At 35.5% G+C, this 20336-nt stretch overlaps 2 protein-coding genes across 2 annotated transcripts; one reads left to right on the forward strand and one right to left on the reverse strand.

Moving 5' to 3' along the window:
- The first annotated feature begins 1967 nt into the window (after positions 1-1967).
- Positions 1968-3618, forward strand: LOC142350588 (G2/mitotic-specific cyclin-B-like). The gene has a single exon (XM_075402474.1). The coding sequence runs from the start codon at positions 2219-2221 to the stop codon at positions 3239-3241; it is 1023 nt and encodes a 340-aa protein (XP_075258589.1). The 5' UTR covers positions 1968-2218; the 3' UTR covers positions 3242-3618.
- A 5710-nt stretch (positions 3619-9328) lies between these two features.
- LOC142350591 (UDP-glucuronosyltransferase 1A6-like) lies at positions 9329-18406 on the reverse strand. Its single transcript, XM_075402476.1, has 2 exons — positions 17283-18406; positions 9329-9874 (listed from the first exon to the last, which is right to left on the reverse strand). The coding sequence occupies exons 1-2, from the start codon at positions 18385-18387 to the stop codon at positions 9432-9434; spliced, it is 1548 nt and encodes a 515-aa protein (XP_075258591.1). The 5' UTR covers positions 18388-18406; the 3' UTR covers positions 9329-9431.
- Positions 18407-20336: the final 1930 nt, after the last annotated feature.

The following is a 20336-nucleotide window of genomic DNA, read 5'->3' on the forward strand; positions in this document are numbered from 1 at the left end:
TTCAAATGCGACCCAAATGAAAGAAATGCAATCTTTCATTTATATCGTAATTGAAACAACAGAACTTCTAATTGAATTATTAACATGTAATGTTCATATATTAGCTGATGACTCTTAATTGCTTCAATATTTCGTTTTCGTATGTTGTAATTTTTTCTGTGCCTCTGCTTGTTTTTTGCAGTCCTGTTCTATGGTTTGGTCTCACCAGAGAAAGTTCTCATTGTTTTCGAGAGGACTAAGTCGAATTGGCGAAAATTTTCTTAAAAGCTAATGTTATGACTTTTGAAGTTCTTTGGTTTAAAAGAAATTTAATACTTTTTTAAACTGTGCCCTTTTTTCGACTGGTTATGTAGTCTTATTATGGAGAAGTTGCATCTTCTCTGTAGTTTAGTGCAGTTGTATTTAGTGCAATGTGCTTTTATTAAAGAGTTTTTTCCTTAATTTTTTGTATATTGTCGTTTGTATTGTCTGGTAGTCTTGTTAATAGCATTCATCATAAGTTCTCTAATGCGGCATGGCATTATACAATTCAGTTATCAGTTTGGGTTTGTAACATTTTTTTTTCTACTCAAACAAATTGAGATCGTTGCGACTTAATAGCAGCGGAATGACATATGATAAAACATTATGAGAATCGAGGGATATTTCTTTTAAATGCGAAAAATTTTGGCAAACAAATATTTGATGTTCAGTTGCGCGAACGGAGTGTTTCTAAAGTTCGCTACGTTATGACTTCTAGCGGGTCTCAAAGTTAAATTAGCAAAATTTTCAAAATGGTGACCAAGAGTTCTAAGTACAAAGTTATAAATGAGCTGCAGTAAAAGTGTAATAAGAGCTGCAGTAAAAAAATCGTTGATATTCGAATTACGCACTTTCCCAATTGCTTGTCTTGTATTTTTCGAAGGTTCGATTTAACTTATGCTATATAAATGTATATACAATTTTGTAAATGTTTTGTATCGTCTCCAATAAAGTTGAAATAAGCGACCGCTAAGCTTAAACTGTGCACACAACACACTGCTCATTTTCATCCATGCCCAATTTTGGCGTTTTTCAAACTTTCAGTTGCTCTAACTTTATGGGACAAACTATAGTTCTAGCGTGTCCCATCAAGTTGACGTAAGCGAACGTTTCAAAAACTCATTGGACAGAGTACAAAGGTCAAAAGTTCAAATTTTAAAACATGTAAGATGAAATGGAGATAAAGGAAAAACTTGGGCATTAAAAATGAACACGTTGATGCTCAATTGCTTTGCTTCTTTTGGGTCTTTTTTGAACGTTCGGTTATTTCATAGAACGTTCGAAAACCTCCTGACACTCAAATGAACATCAAAATCTGCATGCTTTAAATTTGAACTTAGACTTTTGAAACGTCCGATAACGTTGTAACTTTATGGAATTAACTATATAGTCCCATAAAGTTGAAATAAGCGAACGTTCGAAAACTTAAAAAACAGACGATTGAGCATCAAATTGGTCATTTGATTGTCAACGTTTTTTTTTCCATTAAGCTTCAATTATGCATCAATCTTTTCAACGTGTTCTAAATTTGAACTTTGACCTTTCCAATCTGTCCAGTGGCTTTCGAAACGTTCGCTTATTTCAACTTTAGGGAACACGCTATATAGTAAGTCTCATATAAATTTGCATCGAAAGCGAACGTTCGAAAAGCTCGGGGCATGCAAATGGGCAGTGGTTTGCTAAATATCTGCATGTTTTAAATTTGAACTTTGACCTTGGAAACGTTCGATAGTCTGTCCCCATAAGGTTGCAATAAGCGAACGTTCGAAAACGCCAAAAACGTGCAATTGAGCATCAGTGTGCTCATTTGAATGTCAATGTTTTCTCCATTAAGTTTCTTGTTATCTTTTTTTTGCATGTTTTAAATTTGAACTTTGACCTTTGAACTCTAACCTGTGGCTTTCGAAACGTTCGCTTATTTTAACTTTATGGGACACGCTATACCAGATCTCATAAAACGTGCGTTGATGTTAGAATTTTGTGTGTGATAAATCGACCTTGACCAATTCATTCATTGGTGTTTACGTCACATCGTGTCACATTTTGGCGAGCTTGATACCTGTAACAACGTTAGTCTGTCTCATCTGTTCAACTGATCTTTTAGTTTCGCGTTGCTCTTTTAAGTGGTTGCCCAGCTGTACTCTCGCGATTGCATTTCGAAATACTTTCAGAGGAAAAGTTTGTTGAAAGTCAAGTGATGGGCGATTCCAGGAAAGTGAACAACACTGCCCGAGTGTTTAGCAACCTCAGTTTGAATGCTGGGCGAGGAGGGCAAAACGGCATTGCAGCTTCACAGAACGAGAGGAACAAAGTTCAGGTACAGAGACCTCTGCGAACCGCTGAGAACCAAGAGAATCTAGATCCCTCGCGGTTCGAAATTCGAGACGTCGATGGGGGCGATAGGGACAAATTTCAGTACAGCACTGAATACGTGAACGATGTTTTTGATTACGCATTTGAAAATGAAGAGCGAGTGTTAGTGCCCGAAGATTTCCTGAGTATGGGTGAAGTTACAGCACGACATAGAGCAATTTTAATCGAACGAATGGTTGAAGTGGCAGATACGTTTAAGCTGTCACCCGAGGTTACATATATGACGGTAATTTTTATCGACAAATATTTGCACAGATCTCGTACTGCAACCAAGAAAAATTTGCATGCTATTGGGGTGACAGCTATGTGGACGGCGTGTAAAGTGGAAGAAGTTAACTGTCCGGTCTTAACAGATTTTGAGTACGTAACCGACCATGAAGTCACAACTGACCAACTTGTGAGTTTGGAGCGGGATATGTTACTAAAGCTGGATTTTGATACGATGCCATCGCATAGTTTACTTTTCCTTCGGAGGTTTAGTAAAATAGGTGGAGTGTCACCTAGGAAGCACATGATTGCAAAGTACCTTATGGAGTTGTCCTTCATCGAATCAGAGTTCTCGAGTATCCTCCCGTCCAAGGTTGCAGCTAGCGCTTTATACCTGGCCATTCGAATTTCTGGATTCCCCTACGGTTGTTGGGACGCAACTCTTGTGCATTACTCGCGATACGTAGAATCGGATTTGATGGATTTAGCGGAAAAGTTTCTGCATTTGCTGAAAAACGCCAACCAACCCAAATATAGAGGCGTTTATAAGAAATTTTCGTCACCCAAGTTTAACAGAGTAGCCTGTTTGAGCGAGTTGACAGTACAAGCAAATACACTGCGGCTGAGATCTGGGAGATAAAATTTGCGACACATTCCATCCGAGAATTTCATTTGATTCCAGTGAGGTTTTTTAGTGGTCGATAATGTGAAATAGACTAAAATAGACTTCGTGCTAATGATTTTATAGCGATTGAAGTACTGTTAGTTTTATGGTGCAATTTGTAGCTTTGATTCTTTGTAAATTATTAACGAGTGAAATTGTCCTGTGCAAATATTGTTTTCGTGACTTCCGAAACTTTCTTTGCTGAAGTAATTCAAGAGATATGGTAAATTAATTAATATGTTAGAGGGATAGTGGTGTTATGAGCAAAGGAAGTTTTATTGTATGATGTAAACAATTTGATCTTAAATATGGATTGTTTAAAGCCTCTTTGAATTTATTTTTAATCAATTCTATTGCAAAACTGGATATGATTTAGACACGTTCAATAAATTTGTGAGAAGTGAATTGTTGGAGACGAAAGCGTGAAAATCGAAAGTGACCCTCAAAGTTTTAACTCATGTGCTTGAATATCGAGGTTACGTATGTTATTAAAAAAAACCTAAGTAGGCGACAAAACAGAAAAAAAACCTAAGTAGGCGACAAAACAGTAAACATTAAATTATTTGAAAATTAGAAACAATGAATTCCAAGTACTTCAGTTTCGATCAGTTACTGAAATGGAATTACTTAATGTGTGTTGAACTTGATCTTATAGGCCTTGGAAGTCTTAATTCAGACAACAATTTTGGTGAAAAATTTCTGACGGAATGTTAGTGCGAACGTTTTTCGAGTGACACGGCTGCTTCACTAGCCAAATGAAGTAGGAAGAAAATGGAAGCGCCTAAGAATTCAATTATGTGCATGTGAGTGGCTTTCTGATAACAAGGACACGGATCGACAAGGTATTTAAGCTTCATACTTAAGAGCTAGCCAAGGCTGTAATTGTAGCAATTAAATTAAATTAGTCATTTTGGGCTCTCCTTTGCCATTTTTGTACGGTAGCCTTCTTATAAAATGATTTGACTGATTTTTTGACTTGAGGTCAAATTAAAGTTGCTGAGCATTTCTAAGCGTTTATATTTGAGTATGAATCAGCGAAGGCGTTCTGAAATGTTGTGAGGGGGGAGAGGCTTCCACTACACCTCAACCCGACCCCCTCACGCTTGACACTTTACCGCACCCAAACTAAGGCACTACCTTATTAATCCTTTCAACTTTCGGCCTCAGTTAAGCTTAGCCAGCGCTTGCTTTTTCAGCCAACAGCTTGCCGGTTGTTTGCGAGCATTCCTTGCGCGCCTTTTTGCAATTCCAATTTTTAAATAGAATTTCATAGAAATAGTAAATTCTATAGAGTTTAAGTATATTCGGAGTCTTTGTATGTTCGAGGTCTGTTTGATTTGCGATAAACACGAGGGACCTAATATACATAGTGTGTGCTGGCAGGTTTTATAAGTGCAGAGTGTTTTGAAGTCCTACCGGGACCAACTTCAAGGTGGAATGTCAGTTGCGATGTTTTTGAGCCTAGAGGGGTACAATCCGGGTTTTCTTGCAAGTTTGGTGATTGAAAGTTCTTTGGTGGATTTAGTCGGAACATTCGGAGCTTAAGCATGTCATACTTTGACTGCATTGAACAAAGTGTGAAAAAGGAATCATATTTTGATTCAGTTCTTGAAGTACTTCTGGTATTCAATTTTTTTGACGCGCTCAAATAACTCAAACAACGAAATATTGTTCAGAACTTTAATCAGTTCTGCTGAGTTCTGCTCTTACACAAAATTAAAATTCGAAGCCCTTGAGCAGATATACAATGAGCAAACATTTCGTGCAGTTAATGGAGTGAAACAAACCAAGTGTCCTACCGGTTTCATTTTGGTAGTGAGGTAACTCGATCTCATTTTTAGCTTTTGTACATATCGAACAAATGAGCAGCTAGCACTCAGGTGTTTTTTCTCAGTGCTTTAAGTTTGCCTTTCAGTGTACGAATTAGAGGCCAGACAATCGTTCCCGAACACACTCTGCATGCAAAATGGATATTTCAGACCTTGTTAATCTAAATTGGTCAACTAAAAACTGCAAAATGACTAAATTAGTCATTGACCTGATGCCCAAAATTATATCACTGGAGCAACGGCAAGAATATGCGATGCGTATGCTGATCTAAGATGTTGAGCTTCAAAATCGTATATCGGCTCCAGAAAAATACTCAAGTTAAGACTGCTTGAGTTTCGAAAGTTTCCCAATCGGCCCATTTAGCAAACACTTAAATAATGATGATTGCAAAGCAATTTGTTATTACTTCAATTTTCAATATGCGGCTGACAAAATACAAGCATGTCATCCCATGACGCCTTTTAAAGAAATAATAACCCCAGTAATTGAAAAGTCTGTTTAATTCGACCATTGAGACCTTATCTATAGCTGGCAAAAAACGTTATCGGAAAAACTGACCAGGGCTAAAAAATCATTTATCCAATAGTTATCCAATTAGAATGGATTTTCTAAAGATGCTGAAATTATAAGTAAGAAATGATATTGGGCTAATTACAACAACATGGAATTGCTGAGTACAAGTTTTTCGGAAAAAAAACAAAACTTCAAATTACTACTCTTATTCTGCTAATAGTACAACAGCGAGTGACGAGCTCAAAAATAGTCAATCAATTAACGGCAAAATTCAGTGAGTGGCAATTCACGAGAAAGGAGGGCACACGTCAAGCTAATCAACCAAACCATATAGATGGAAATCAGAAAACAAAATTGAACCACCTCGGGAAACAAAACGCAATCAAGGAGACAAGTGGGATTCACCTTACGAACCAGATAATTGCAAGAAAATTTACTTTGATCTATCAATAATATCTACAAGCAGTAACGTGGCTCTATTGTCGGAGGCTGATAAAACAATGAGAATGATGAAGCGAGCGAACCAGCACCTGCGAACTGTAACTTAACTCAAAGCTTTTGATGTAATATGGGGGAATACGATTACGAACAGCAATTACAGGCAATAAGTAACAATTATATACCTTTCCTTAACATCATGTCCCTAAAATCCAATCATGACCAGCCAGTTGTTCTCTCAAAATTTTTCTAGAACAACCTAGACACATTGCTCTCAGTGAAGTATCACTTAACGAATTTGATATCCTGGGAATATACACTCTATGAGGTTACAAAAGAGTAGTTTTGTCAAGAGCTGGAAAAAAGAAGAGCTATGCCTTTTCTGGTGAATTCAGAAGTCAGATTGGAAAAAATATGCAATTGCCAGCAACAACACTTAAAAAAACTAATATTTAAAGAGTTTCGAAAGATTCTTTTCAGAAAAGAAGGATTTTAACAAAGCAATCTAATTTTTGCAGAATCATTACATTTGTTGTGACTTAAAAATAGATATTTTGGCAAAAAGTTATACAGTTTTTAAATACAAATTGTTGATAAAGAATTCCAGTTTTAAGTTACTTAGTGGAATACCAACCAGCGTTAACAAGAGAAAGTTGCCTAGATCATTTCTTATTTGAAAGAATAACATAAAACTGAACTCACTGACCTGCAAATTCTCTCACAGGGGTTTTATTGTTTTTTTGACGATGACTTGGAGCCATAAAAATGTTTCACATAAGTTTCTTCATCTTGAAACAAGAACAAAATTGTTTCAAATATTTGTTTTGTTTATTCACTGATTTTTAAAATTTTAAACAAAGGCAGATTTTAATGTTGACAACAAGGCAGCCATTTTGGTTAATGTTATGAAAACAATAGTGGATTGATCTGTTCCGTTGAAAAAGTTCTGAAATGAAACAGCATCGTATAGTAAGAAAATATCCCGGATAAACAATGAAAGTCAGTTTCTCAAAAATTGGTTGGAGAAAAAGGTGACCAAAAATGTTCAACTTACAAAAAGGCGTTAAAAGTAGTTACCAAAACTATCTAACATGAGAAAAAGAAATGTTATGGTGCTTATGTTGGTACTGATAAAAAACATGTTTTTTTCAGGCAATTTCAAGCAATTAGCAACACGAAGAAGGGAATACATGTAACGTTGAACCAAATGTTTCGAACAAATTCTGCTTTAAAGTAGGCGAAAAATTGCAGACGTTCGAACATTCCTCTACTGATTACAGTAAAATTAAAGAACTGAACAGAGCTACGCTTTCGTTCCAGCATCACCGATTGACCTAAGCGAATTATAAAGTCAATTAAAAACAAAAAGTCTGCTTGTTTTGATGGGTTGAACAGCGAATTTAAAAAAAATTTCATTACGGGTAATTTGTGATTACTTAAGCAATGTTTTTAACGCTGTTTTTGAAAAAGTTATTTCCATGTGCCATTTAAAAAGTCTATAGTGAATCCTCTGGGAATCTTCAAGGAAGGCAGCAAAAGCGATCCTGTAGACTAGACTTATCAGTCTGTTCACACCGCTGTCTAAAATTCTTGAATGTTCAATCAATTAGTGAATCATGAATTTTGTTGGCAAACATAGAATATTATCCCTAAAACAGTTTGGATTCCAGTCAGAAATTTCTGTATTAATGCGCTATTGAATTTCACTTCGTTTACTTGTGAAGCATCAGAAGAAAATTGTCTAGCATGTCATTAATCATTGTTTTAAAAAACTTTTTACGCAGTTAACCAAATTTTTTGATTTCAAAACTAGAGTAATATTTTTTAGAGGAAAACTTTGAATTAATTGAGAATTATTTTACAGACAAATTGCAGTCAATTTTTACAAACAATGTAACGTTAAACTCTATTGATGTGTATTACGGCGTACCACAAGGTTGCATCTTAGGACCAATCTTAGGACTACTTTGAACTCATGATGCACCTCACTGCTGCTTGAGCTCCGAGCTGTTTTTGTATGTTGATGATGATACATAACATCGTGCTATTGAAGATTGAGTTATTGAATTTGATATATTTTTTTTGATATAAGAAACGTAAAGTAATATTCTGGTCAAAACTCTTTAACAGTCATTAAACAAAAATGCATGATTATGCCTTTCAGTCGCAACAAAAAAATTAAATACCTAGACATTATTTTCAAAGGCGTTCAAATCAAAGATGAATACAAAGATTTGGGCACTGACTTTGTCAAATCGATGAAATTTTCGTACTGCTTTGAAAAGGTTGCAAATTTTAGCAAAATTTTGTGGTAGTACCTATGGGGCACAAAAGTATTTCACAAAAGGACAAATTTAAAATTTTTACAATACTTTCGTGAAATCTACAAAAGAATATGGTTTTCCAATATACGGAAACACTTAGACAACAAAATTTATAAGATGGAAAAAAGATTAGGATGGATCATTTTATATAAACGAAGAACGGATGCATGACAAAGTATCATCTCGCCGTCTATCAAATTTTTGATAATAAAGTTTTCAAATTTACGTTTCATGAACTGAGAAACTTAGTCAGCCGAAATAAATTAGATTCACTCTGCAACCATCGTGAAACAGGACGAGTTTTACAAAAGCTTCTACAAGTGTTCAATTAAAAAAACTTCAAAATTTCGCTGCGGATCTAAATTATAGCATACAGCTTCATTCACGGAATTAATTTATTTCCAGAAGGCAAAAGAGAACTGACTCCAGGTCAGGTCAGAATTTTTATTAGAGCCCTTAGTTACCTTTTATAATCAGGGTAGCTGTGAAGTGTTCAATTTATTTTCTGACTTCCTGTAATTCATTTGGTTTTCGTAGAAATTGTACCGGGCTCTTGCTAGATGAGGCAGTAATCATTTCAATTGTCCGTTCAGGCATAAATCTTCTCTTTAATGTTTTGTTTTAATTATGTCGCTGGTAAACAAATTCAATTCAATCTATGAAAAATAGATCAGATCTTGTTACCACGATTACCAGAATCAATCGAGCAAATTTTCCAAAAGTAATCAGTGAACTGGTCAAATACTTCTGTCGGGAAATTTTGGCGCCCAGATTCCGATCAGATTTTGTATAGCAATTGAGGTGTGATTTCTTTGAGCCTTTTCAATAAAGTCCTTATGCTTTGAATTCTGATTACCTAATGAAGTTCATCAAAATACAACCCGTTCATTGTCTTCGATTTCATTAGTCGATATATAATCTGAATAACCTCAGTTTTTGCGGATATGCAAATGTGAAGTGAGCCTAAAAGCGATGTAAATTCCATATATAATAAGAGAACGTGTTAGCCATTGCATTTGTTTATCTGCATAGTTGAGTAAAATTGATGTTTTTCAAGATATTCAAGCAGTTTTTGATTTAGTTTTTCCACCACAGCAAGTTTTGATACACAGCATGACTATCATTAATGACGTGACAACAAAAACTGCCGTATAGAAACTAAGTTGTTTATATAAGAGCTCTTCAACGTTCAAAAGTTCCGCTGGTTCGATAACTTGAATTTCACCACTCGCAATTTTTTCAACAATATCGGCAGCTTTTTCATAACCTCCCAATGAAGTCATGAACGTTTTACTCTTTCCAAGTCTTTTCCTGCATTCTGTGTAGAATTCTGGCTCCAAAAGTTGTCGCAGTTTTTGGGAGATTTCGTGGTAGGAGAGTTCGACCAGTGGTAATGCCATGCCTGCTTGCACTAGTTTTTTGGCATTTGGAGGTTGGTCTCCAAAACCGGGGAACACTAGCATTGGAGTCTCAGAATACACACCTTCTGTCAATGAATTGCCACCTATAAAATGGAAAAATTATTTTTTTAAATGGGACTATTTCTAACCATGGTTATCTTTCCCTGTTAAAAATTCAATTAACAAGTTAATCGTCAAGCGGAGGGCGTTTTCCCAAAAAGATGTTCCATTTCTCTGCTGTCATGTCTGTTCTTATGAAACATTTTTCTCTCAGTCTTAAATTTCGAAGTCTAGATTGGATAAGTATTATGACAAAAAAAATACGTGGTTCGTTTTCAATTTTCTTTTGAATGAAATAATGAAGCTCGTAAAAATAGGCTGAGAAAATAGCTTCATAAAGCAATTTTTTTGATTTGGTGCATATTTTCTATTGTCTTTTGTCAAAGTTGAAGGACGAACAAACAGTGGAAGGTAGCTCTTCAGGTTAGACTAATTGCGCTCAAACGAAGTTTCTAGCAATTATATTAGTCCTGTCGGTCTTTTTTTATTTATGCGATTTTTCGCTTGACCGATTTTTCGTCTGACGCTTTTGACTTTCCGTCCTCAAAAACGGGATAAACAGGTAGCGCCCAGCAGGCATCAATTGCTCTTAGAGCTTTCTAGCCCTGTTTGAGTTCAAACTGTCTTGGAGACTTATACTTAATGTATGAAGGGTGGTCCTTAGAGGTTGAAGACACCCACACTGTTGTCACCCCCACTATTGCCCCAACCCCCCCCCACCGAGCTGTTGCCCCCCACTCCACTGTTCCACTGTTGCCCGCCCCCTCCCTCCAAATCAGCTCCTCAAGTGCACCCCACCCCCCCCCCCCCCCGTGGCTACATTCTTCGAGCAACCGATCGCTAAAAACACGCAATTTTATTCTAATTTTCTCAAATTTTTTCAAGCTTTTTCAAACTTTTTGACAGTTTTTGAGTTCCATCAGCCCTAGGTGTCAAAGATCCTCCTCTGGGACTTATAATAGATTACTACATAGTTTCTTGAGGTAGTGGAATGGTTACAGCAATTTAACATCACGAATTTTTTCATTTCACTGACAAAATGTGCAAACTTTTTCATCTTTTTTTGATATTTATTTTTCTTTATTCACGTCTTTCCAGACGCAGGGGCCAAAAATCGTCCTTAAGGGTTTGATAATAAGTTACTGAGAAAACTTTATGTCGTTTTCTGACTTTCATCAGTCTCAAGAGCCGAGGGAACTCCTCTAGGGTTTGACAATAGGTTACTGTATAGTTTCATGTTATTCAAGACTTCAACACCACGATCTTTAGCATATTTAAAAAAAAAACTTTTTATTGATTTTGTTCTCAATTTTTTGACAATTTCATTATTCAGGTTTTCCAGCCTAACGGCAAATCTCCGTTAGGGTTTGAAAATAAGTTAGTGGAAAATGTGTTTTGGCCACGGATTAGTTTTCAAATTTTATTATCTCAAAATTTGGCAGTTTTTATGCAACTTGCAATTTTTCAAAGTTTTTTGAAACTTTTTGTCATTTTTTAAGTTTCTCCAGCCTCAAGAACCGCATAACCTCCTGTAGGGTTTGATTATAGAATACTGCATAGCTTTTAGATGTAATGAAACGTTTTTCAAGATTTTAAAAGAAAATTAAAAGTAGCAGAGTCGAATCAAGCTAAAGCTAGCCTCACTAAATCCTGGCTAGTAACTGAAGAAACCAACAGTTTGATTGTTGTTTGAGAGCAATTCGCCCGACGTTAGTTGGCTCAAACCAAGTTTGTAGCAATTATTTTTAGTCCCTTTGTTCTTTTTTTATACAATTTTTTGCTTGACCGACATTTCGTCTGCTGCTTTTAACTTTTCGTCCTCAAAAACGGCATTAACAGGTAGCGCCTAGCGAGAATTAAGTGCTCTGATTCAGTTCAAACTGTTTTGGAGACTTATACATGTATTGTGAAGGGCAGTCCCTGCAGGTTGAAGACACCCTCACTTTTTAACCCTCCCCCCCTCCCCCACTATATCCCCCACAACGCCCACCGCGCTGTTGTCCCCAAACCCCACTGTTGCCCGCCCCTCCCTCCCCATCAGTCCCCCAGGTGCACCCCCGGGCTACGTTAGGAAAACAGATCACTAAAAACCTGCAACTCTATACTAATTTTCTCAAATTTTTTCAAACTTTTTGAAAATTTTTTGGCATATTTCAAGTTTCTTCAGCCCTCGGCGTCAAGAAACCTCCTCTGGGATTTTAAAATAGGTTACTGCATAGCTTCAGTAGTGGAATGATTTGAACATTTTAACATATTCAGTTTTTGCATTATTTTGACAAATCATTTGACATTTTTTTTCCATTTTTCACGTCTTTCCGGACGTGGGGGCCAGAGAGATTTGCCGTAGATTAGCTTTCAATTTTTTAATCTGACAAATTGTACGAACTTTTTGTATAAAACTTGCGTTTTTTGGAGTTTTTGGAAATTTTTGTCGATTTTGAGGTTTCTCCAGCCTCAAGAGCCGAAGAAACTTCTCTAGGGTTTTTATAGTAGGTTACTGTAAAGTTTCTTAGTGTTTGGAATTGTTTTCAAGTTTTCAACACCACAAATTTTTTTTTATAAAACTTGCAATTTTATTTCCAAATTTTTTGACATGGAAATTATTCAGGTTTTTCAGCCTAACAGAAAGTCTCCGTAAGGGTTGGATAATTAAATACAGGAAAATGTTTTTTGGCCACGGATTAGTTTTCAACTTTTTTATCTCAAAATTTAGCAGTTTTTATGCAACTTGCAATTTTTTCAAGTTTTTTGAAACTTTTTGTCATGTTTTAGGTTTCTCCAACCTCAAGAGCCGCATAACCTCCTGTAGGGTTCGATTATATGTTACTCATTAGCTTCTAGATGTAATGGAATGTTTTTCAAAATTTTATTATCAGCTATTTTTAAAAAATATTTGCAATTTTTTCAAGTTTTTTAAATCTTTTTGAGTTTTTATCATTTTTTCCGGCACCAGGGTCTTCGGGACCTCCTTTGATGATAAGTTTTTGCATAGTTTCTAGAGTTAACAGAAGGGTTACGAATTTTTTAATGACTCCAGCTTCAGCAATTTTTTGATAATTTTTTTTCAAATTTTCGGAAAGTTATTATTATCATGATCAAGTTTTGGATCTTTATCAGCCAGTGACACTATTTAGTAGGGATACTGGATAATTTCTTGAGACATTGAAATGGTTTTGAAGATATTAATATCTTGATTTTAAGCAAGATTTTGTTAAAATTTGCAATTTTTTTCGAAGTTTTTGTATATTTTTGTCCTTTTCTGAGTTTTACGATCATTACTGGCCAATGAAGCTTTTCAAGTCTTGCAGATTGGTTACTTGACATAACTGCAGAGAGAAAAAATGGTTTTGAACATTTTCACTGCGAATTTTTGAAACTTTTCTGTTAAATTTTGCAATATTTTGCCAATTTTTAAAATATCAGTTTTTTTATTTATTTACTAACAAGATAAAAACTAAAAGTTGCAGAGTCGAATTAAGTTAAAGCTAGCCTCACTAAACCGTGGATAGCAACTGACAAAGCCAACCGCTCGCCGGTCGTTTGAGAGCAATTCGCCCCCCGACGTTAGTCGGTTATGTTGTTTTGTATTTAGGCTGCCAATGGTGCGTTATTGCGCAGAGAAATGTTTGTATTGCTTTTTAGGTGCAAATTAATATTTATATCCGCATCAAAAGTGGACAAACATCTCTAGAAGTTGGTCATATGCTGATGGCGAAAAGAAACAGTTCCGAGCCTGAAACTCATCGATGCAAGTTTTAAATTGCTGAGATCTTCAGTGTCAGATCATACAATGCCAGATACAAACAATGGAAGAAAAGTTCTAACTTGCAAGTTCGTGCGTGTTATCCCTGCTATTGTAATTCCAAAATACTGGCTTGCGTTAGCCTATACTAAAAACACAATGCAATCAACAGCGGTCCATTTATTTTTTATTAACTGACTTATATACGATTCTGCCCAATAGCATTCTGCCCAATAGCATACTTATATACGATTCTGCCCAATACGATTCTAGCCCAAAACAAGCCAACACTACTTTGAAGTAGTTAGACTTTTCTGTAAATTTCTTGAGTAATAGATCTGAAAAAAAAACAGGTCTGTTTGCTTTTGAAATCCGGCATAAGACCTCCGGAAGACTTCTTTTTGGAAACCTCTATTGATAGCTCCCCCAACCCATTGATTTAACTGGAAAATTGTAGGGCGAACAGAAAGAGCAGACCGGTTTTTACACAAAAAACAGTTTGAATTTATCACTTTTTTTTCAGATTGCCTATCCTCAAAATGTTTAGAAACCAGATTTCATTTTCAGCTCTTTAAATTTAATTTTATAGAAATGTTGTCATTTTTTTCGCCCTGAATTTTTTAAAGAATTTGATCCGTATGATTCGTGAAAGATATAAAAGTTAGCATTGAAAAATAGCTTTAAATAAATTAAGTATAAGTTTTCTTCATGCATTTCTTTTGAACCGTTGTAACTTGTGATACTATTTTCTTCGCAATTCGGAGAAAAAGATTTTTTTTTGAATTATAAGTTAGGAACCGATCACTTTTTATTAAAATCAGTCAAATTCAATTTAACAATGAATCACTATCTGTACCTTCCATGAAAAAACATTTGAGCTACTTTTTTATTCTCACGTCTTACTTCCTAATTTCCCCATCAATGATTTACAGCCCCTTCGGATAGAAAACTCCGTACATTTTGGGCAATACATAAAAATCATCGTTATTGACTGCCGCCACTCTTTGGTGACACATCTTACATGTAAGATTGCCACCTTCTCCATTCAATAAAAATATAAAGCTTAAGAGGTTTGCTGGTGTTTAAGATGTGCCTATAATCTTGCGTATATTGAAATCAGGGGAAACTCTGTACCAGCCAACTGCTAAAACATAGACTGATTGAGTTATTCTGATTGCAGCAAAAAGATAAACCATGGGGTTGAAATGGTTTCCAACTGCTACTTTGCTGTGCGGAACATTTGCAACCCAGCAACTGATAGGAGAAAACTACAATTTGCCGCTTTTGTGATAAGGCCGGTCTGCAAACCAGAAGTAAGTTCTGTCTATAGATATTATTGGTCAGGAAATTCTTCTGCTAACAGACTTATGACGAATTGGCTCACGAGCAGGCTGATATCATTTTGTTTTATATACGAAAATAATTATCGATCAAATAACCGCGGCCACGTCTTGTATGCCTTGTATGCCTGGAGTCCCAGACCAAAAATGGAGGTTTTCTGTCGTCCTTCTACATTCCAATGCCCCGTGTAAATTTGAAGAACAAAACTCGTTCGGGGACCAATTCGCGGATTTAACATTTGGGCTGTCTTCAGTCAGATTTCAGAGTGCCAGGTTTTTTGCTAGAAGAGGTTGGGAAAATTGAACCCACAAAAACAATCTCATTTTGATCAGCTCATTTTTGGATTGAATCTCCTGTTTTGTTAATTGGAGGGCATGCATGGTCGCATGAAAATTCTGATATTGAATCTGCTAAAATGATTTCAATCGTAGTCAGCTGAGGCAAATAAAGTTTATGCAGGATTTTAGAGGATTTTTTAATCTCAAAAAAATATCGCAAGAAGTAGACCATTTGGGGCACAAAGGCATCAACGCAGGACACTAAGAGCCATTAATGATCATCTAAATATGATAAAGTGTCTGGAAGTTTAAAACACAATTCAGTTAACAAGAGAGAAGAAAAGTTTGGACTGAGCGCAGCTGAAACTTCAATTCTTTTGTCCGTGTTCTTCTTCATCTTGCTATCAATATCATCCTTTTGACTATGGCTTATTAATCTTCCCGCGTTCCAAACTGCAATTTGCTCCTGGGAGTGTTTTAATTTCCAACATTCCACAAAGTTCCCTTACGGTTACTGCAATAATGCCATCATCAAGATGCCAGCATTGTTGAGAGGCACCTGGCATCTTTTCCGTCAATATCGATAACAAGAGGGCAAGTGGTCAGAAAAAAACAGTATTCGACCAATTGGATTTTTTGTTGCACTCCTGAATTCATTGAGCTATTGGTGAACAAATCTCTATTCTGACAGCAACAAAAGGAGGCACTGGACTCTATACTAAGCATCAAAAATTCCCTCGTGCTGATATTTCCACGCTTGGCTGAGTTGAATATTTTTCTACTATCAGTTTGTATAAATCTCTCACTTTTTGTTTCTTCATTTTTTTAAACAAATTTGTATATCGATACTGTGAAAAGCAGTAGACTAAGGCATACTTAATCTTTAGATATAAATAAGCGACTAAGACGAATTACTTAACAGTAATGTTCATTTCTTTGTAAAATATGTTAGAACAGTATTCCTTTTTTGTGCCCTCATTTTTCGGTTCAGCCTTCCAGATATGGAGAATTTTCTCACACTATTGTATTTGTACAGCCATCACAGTAGTGGCTCAGCGCTAAGTAGAACAAACATATTGGGGTCTATTATCTTTCCCTTTTTTGAAAAGTATATAACTTTCTAAGCCATATGTCCATATTTTTTATAATAAATTTGTATTCTAGCTCCTGTAATAAAACGGGGTTCATGAACGTGATGTGGATCAGAATAGGTTCAGTTTTTGTGCTTAACAAATAATAATTTAATGCTTATAAACTGTTATAAAATGATGAAAAACATGTATATTTTTTATATTGCTTTCATTTGACATAAAGCTTCGCCTCTTTTCATTCCGAAAGTAACTTCAAGCTTCATTCGATTTGTAAATTGACTTCCAATTTACAAGATTAATCACTATTTTTTACCAAACTGGCACTCAGTTCTAATGGTACACCTAGTCTAGATCTTGATTTATTTAAAAAACCGTCCTCGAACGATACAACGCATATGAAACGACTGTCCTGGATAGATATTTAGAATGAAGAGAATTTGTCTGTACTTTAAATAATGTCCTCAAATTTGGCTGGAACCAAAACAACCGGCCTCGACTCGAAATTGGCTAGACAATTCAACGTATCCTAGAATTTAGCTAGACAATAAAACGTGTCCTGGAATCCGGCTAGACAATGAAAAATATTATCAAAATACTGTAGCAACTGTTGCAATGTTTTTTTTTAAATTCATTCAAAGTTAAGGACAACTAGTTAACCATTGACTAAAGTAGAAGATCACGACGGGGAACCCAGATGTCGCGGAACTTTTGTTTGACTCATTTTGGGTCACAAGAAAAGAATCAACCTCGACTTTAACTAAAGTCCTCCACCGAATAGGTCTTTTAATAATTCCAGGTTTTGACTTGGGGTACTAAAAGCAGCTTCCTTAGAAGAGTACAAAGAGTGGATAGATTTTTTTTGTCAACATTTGTTACCTGAGTTAGAAATAATTTTCTGATAGTGATTTTGGGCAGACTATGTTTAATTGTGGTTTTCAGAAATTAATAACTAAACAGTTATAACAGGTTTGTAAATTTATGATCTATTTCCATAACCAACCTGCATGCGTCAAAAACGCCACTGTCTTTTTATGCATCAGTAGTTGTAATTGAGCTATGTTCTGAACCAAAAGGAATTTAGAATTATCGATGTTCAATGATTTCAAAGCCTGGTAGTAAAACGAGTTAGCAGACCAAATTATGGAAAATTCATTCTGCTGCGACAAATCTATCAAAATTTTCTCCAACTTTGGTAATTCCATTCTGAAAACGGTTCCGAGTGACATGTAAATAACAGGATGTTTCGAATTTTCAATAAAACCTGAAACCGTTTTGTCCAGCTTTCCGAACGACTCTGGTTGCGGCACATAGCCTAGGCTATGGACGTTTGTTTTCTCAATCATAAATTCCATATTTGGAAGGAAAATTTCAGGCGGTCCGAAATGAATCAGATTTGAAAAGGTGTAATGGTAAGTCAAAGGTAAGTTGTAAGTTTGTCTTGAATTTTTAAGCGAAGTCGGCATGTCAAAATTTTCGTTTATTTCTGTTACCAGTTCATATATATGCTGCGATGCATATTTATGCCAAGTGAAGGAGATGAAAAATTCGATAAAGTTGACCAAAAATTGGGGTAGTTTTGTTTCGGGTAGATAAACAAGCTCCGTGTTCTCTGTTGTATATTTCTTCAACGGGAAGAAAGCTGACCCGGCAAAGTTTGTAACAACTGGAATATTGTGTTTTTGACCCGCAAGGGTACCCCCTAACAGAAACCAATCCGAAAGCATTACGTCATAACTCGGGTTCTCGTTCAAAAAATTGTTCACTTCGTGAAATGCAATCCAAGTTCCGTTTTCAGCAGCCGTCTCTTTAATTTCGATCATACCCTCTAATTGGCTGTTAGCTTTAACTCCATCAACGGATGTGATTGGTCGGCTCGAGCATTTGACGTCATGGCCGAGTCCCGATTGTATTTTGGTCTCGCAACAATTAGAACTTGCCAGGAATTCTAAATTGTGCCCGCGTGCCAGAAGTGACCGGGCAATGCCTAATGTAGGGGTTGTATGACCCGTATAACATGAAGTAAAAATTAAAACGTTCAAACCACGAGCTAACTTAATAAAAGTTATAATTAAGTAGATAAACTTGAGCACACCTGAGCTAACCATACTTATACAACTCGACCAACTAAACTGATTTCGGTTAAGTGAATTTATAGTTAAATTACTAAACAAACAAAGTTATAAATATACAAAATTTGCAATGATAGATAAATTTTGCGAGTTACACTTGAATTTTTAATGCATATTTGGAGTAACCCGAAAAGGTCAAAGTCAATGTACAAAATTTAACATTTTTTTGAAGTGGACATTTACTTTAAGCTCAATTTGTATGCAAAGGTTATAACAAGTAAAGTTCACACCCTTTTCAGCCATGTGAAAGATCTAGTTAGTAAATGTTGGATTATTTAAAGCAAGCATAGGCACCGTGCTTGCATTTAAATTAAAGTAACTACTTTTCAGATTAAAAAGCGAAAAGTTTGAATGGTTTTTACTTTTACAAGTACCACCTTCGTGTACCCTTCTCCCCCATACCCTCATCCCTCCCCCCCTTCACACACACACACACTCACAAACACACACACAAGCACGCACGCGTACACACGGAACTTTTCTGCTAGCAAATCCCCCCTTCGCTTAGTTTGGCGCCCCCATTTATACATGTTTAAACATACTGCTAAAGCAAAGTTTATGCAGGAACATACATAAAAATATGCATTTATCAAAAGCTATGGTATGGCAGTATTGCGTAATCCAACCAAAATTTGGTTTTTATGTAACATAAGCACTGATTAAAAAATTCTGTATTATATCATTCTTTGTTCCGACCCTCTTGAGGGGGGAGGAACTATATACAAAAATGGGTTTTTTTGTTCAGTCAATTTTGACCGATCGATATATTCATCAAACAGAGTTGTGAGTAGTATCATCAAACGTCAAAACGTCCCTCCAGCCTAGAATATGAAATTAAAAAGATTTTTTTGAATTTCGTTTTTCAGGGAGTTATCGAGGTTTGAAATTTTGTGAATAATAGACGAATTTCCAATGTTTTTATTCACATTTTCCGGAATTTCGCCTAAAATTTCGTCAATTTTGCTAAAAATCGTGAAAATTGTTTACAATAGTACTATTTATTTTCTTTCTAGAGACAAAAAATATGGTTGACTATTTCGATTTAGCTTTTCTGGATAAAATTTTGGCTACGTATTTCAAAATTCAGTCTTTTTCATCAAAAATTGTCCGAAATAATCTTCTTTAGTCCATTTTGGTTAAAGTTGCCGGAAGTACACACCCCAAACACAACAAAGACAACTTTTGTAAACTACAAAGGGAGCTGGTATTACTTCCAATTCCATTGAGAGTAGTCTAGAATCAAAATTTTGCCGTTTTTTGCCAACTTTAAGCCATGAATATCAAAAACGCAGCATTTACTCTGAATCTTTTAACTAACAAATTATATAGATCTAAAGCATTCGAAAAAATTAAGTGTTCTAAATTGACGAACAACCAAAGCGAGGCAGGTTTTGATCTGAGCTCGGACTGTTACGATCGAAAAAATAATTCGGATTTTAATCAGTCCGTCTTTTAAAAAAAATAAAGTCAAGTTTTTTATGACAATTAAAGAACAGAACAATTCAAATCACAGCTCACTGTTGATAGGTCTAAATGGATTCCTATAAAATTCCAGTTTATTGTATTTTTTTTCTGTAGTCAAAAGACTTTGGTTGTTTTGTCTTTTATTTTAATTGAACAGCGGCTTTTTGAAAATTGCCAATATTTTTCTCTTAATTTGGTCAGCTTGTGGCTTAGTGTCAGCAAAGAAAGAAATCTTCTTCCCCTTCTTCTTTCTGTTATATCAATATTAACATTTTTTGCTTTATTATGCGTTAAGTTATGGTTTTTTGGCTTTGATACCACTAGATTTCACAATTATTTTTTGGTTTTTAGGTATTGGCAATTTTTTACGTTTTTTTAACGTTTTGTCACATTATGACATTGACGGTTCTCAAATTAAGTTATTTGCGCTCAAAATATGGAACAATTGAGCATATAAAAAT

The sequence above is a fragment of the Convolutriloba macropyga genome, chromosome 12 (assembly GCF_964194025.1).
Source record: "Convolutriloba macropyga chromosome 12, txConMacr16.3, whole genome shotgun sequence".
NCBI lineage: Eukaryota > Metazoa > Xenacoelomorpha > Acoela > Convolutidae > Convolutriloba > Convolutriloba macropyga.

What these genes read in the sequence shown, in the direction of transcription:
- LOC142350588 (XM_075402474.1), top strand. Translation starts at nt 2,219, where the DNA reads ATGGGCGATTCCAGGAAAGTGAACAACACTGCCCGAGTGTTTAGCAAC.
- LOC142350591 (XM_075402476.1), bottom strand. Translation starts at nt 18,387, where the DNA reads ATGGTTAGCTCAGGTGTGCTCAAGTTTATCTACTTAATTATAACTTTT. An exon ending in GGCGTTTTTGACGCATGCAG is followed by an intron (nt 9,875 to 17,282) that starts GTTGGTTATGGA and finishes TCCATTTTATAG; the next exon opens with GTGGCAATTCATTGACAGAA.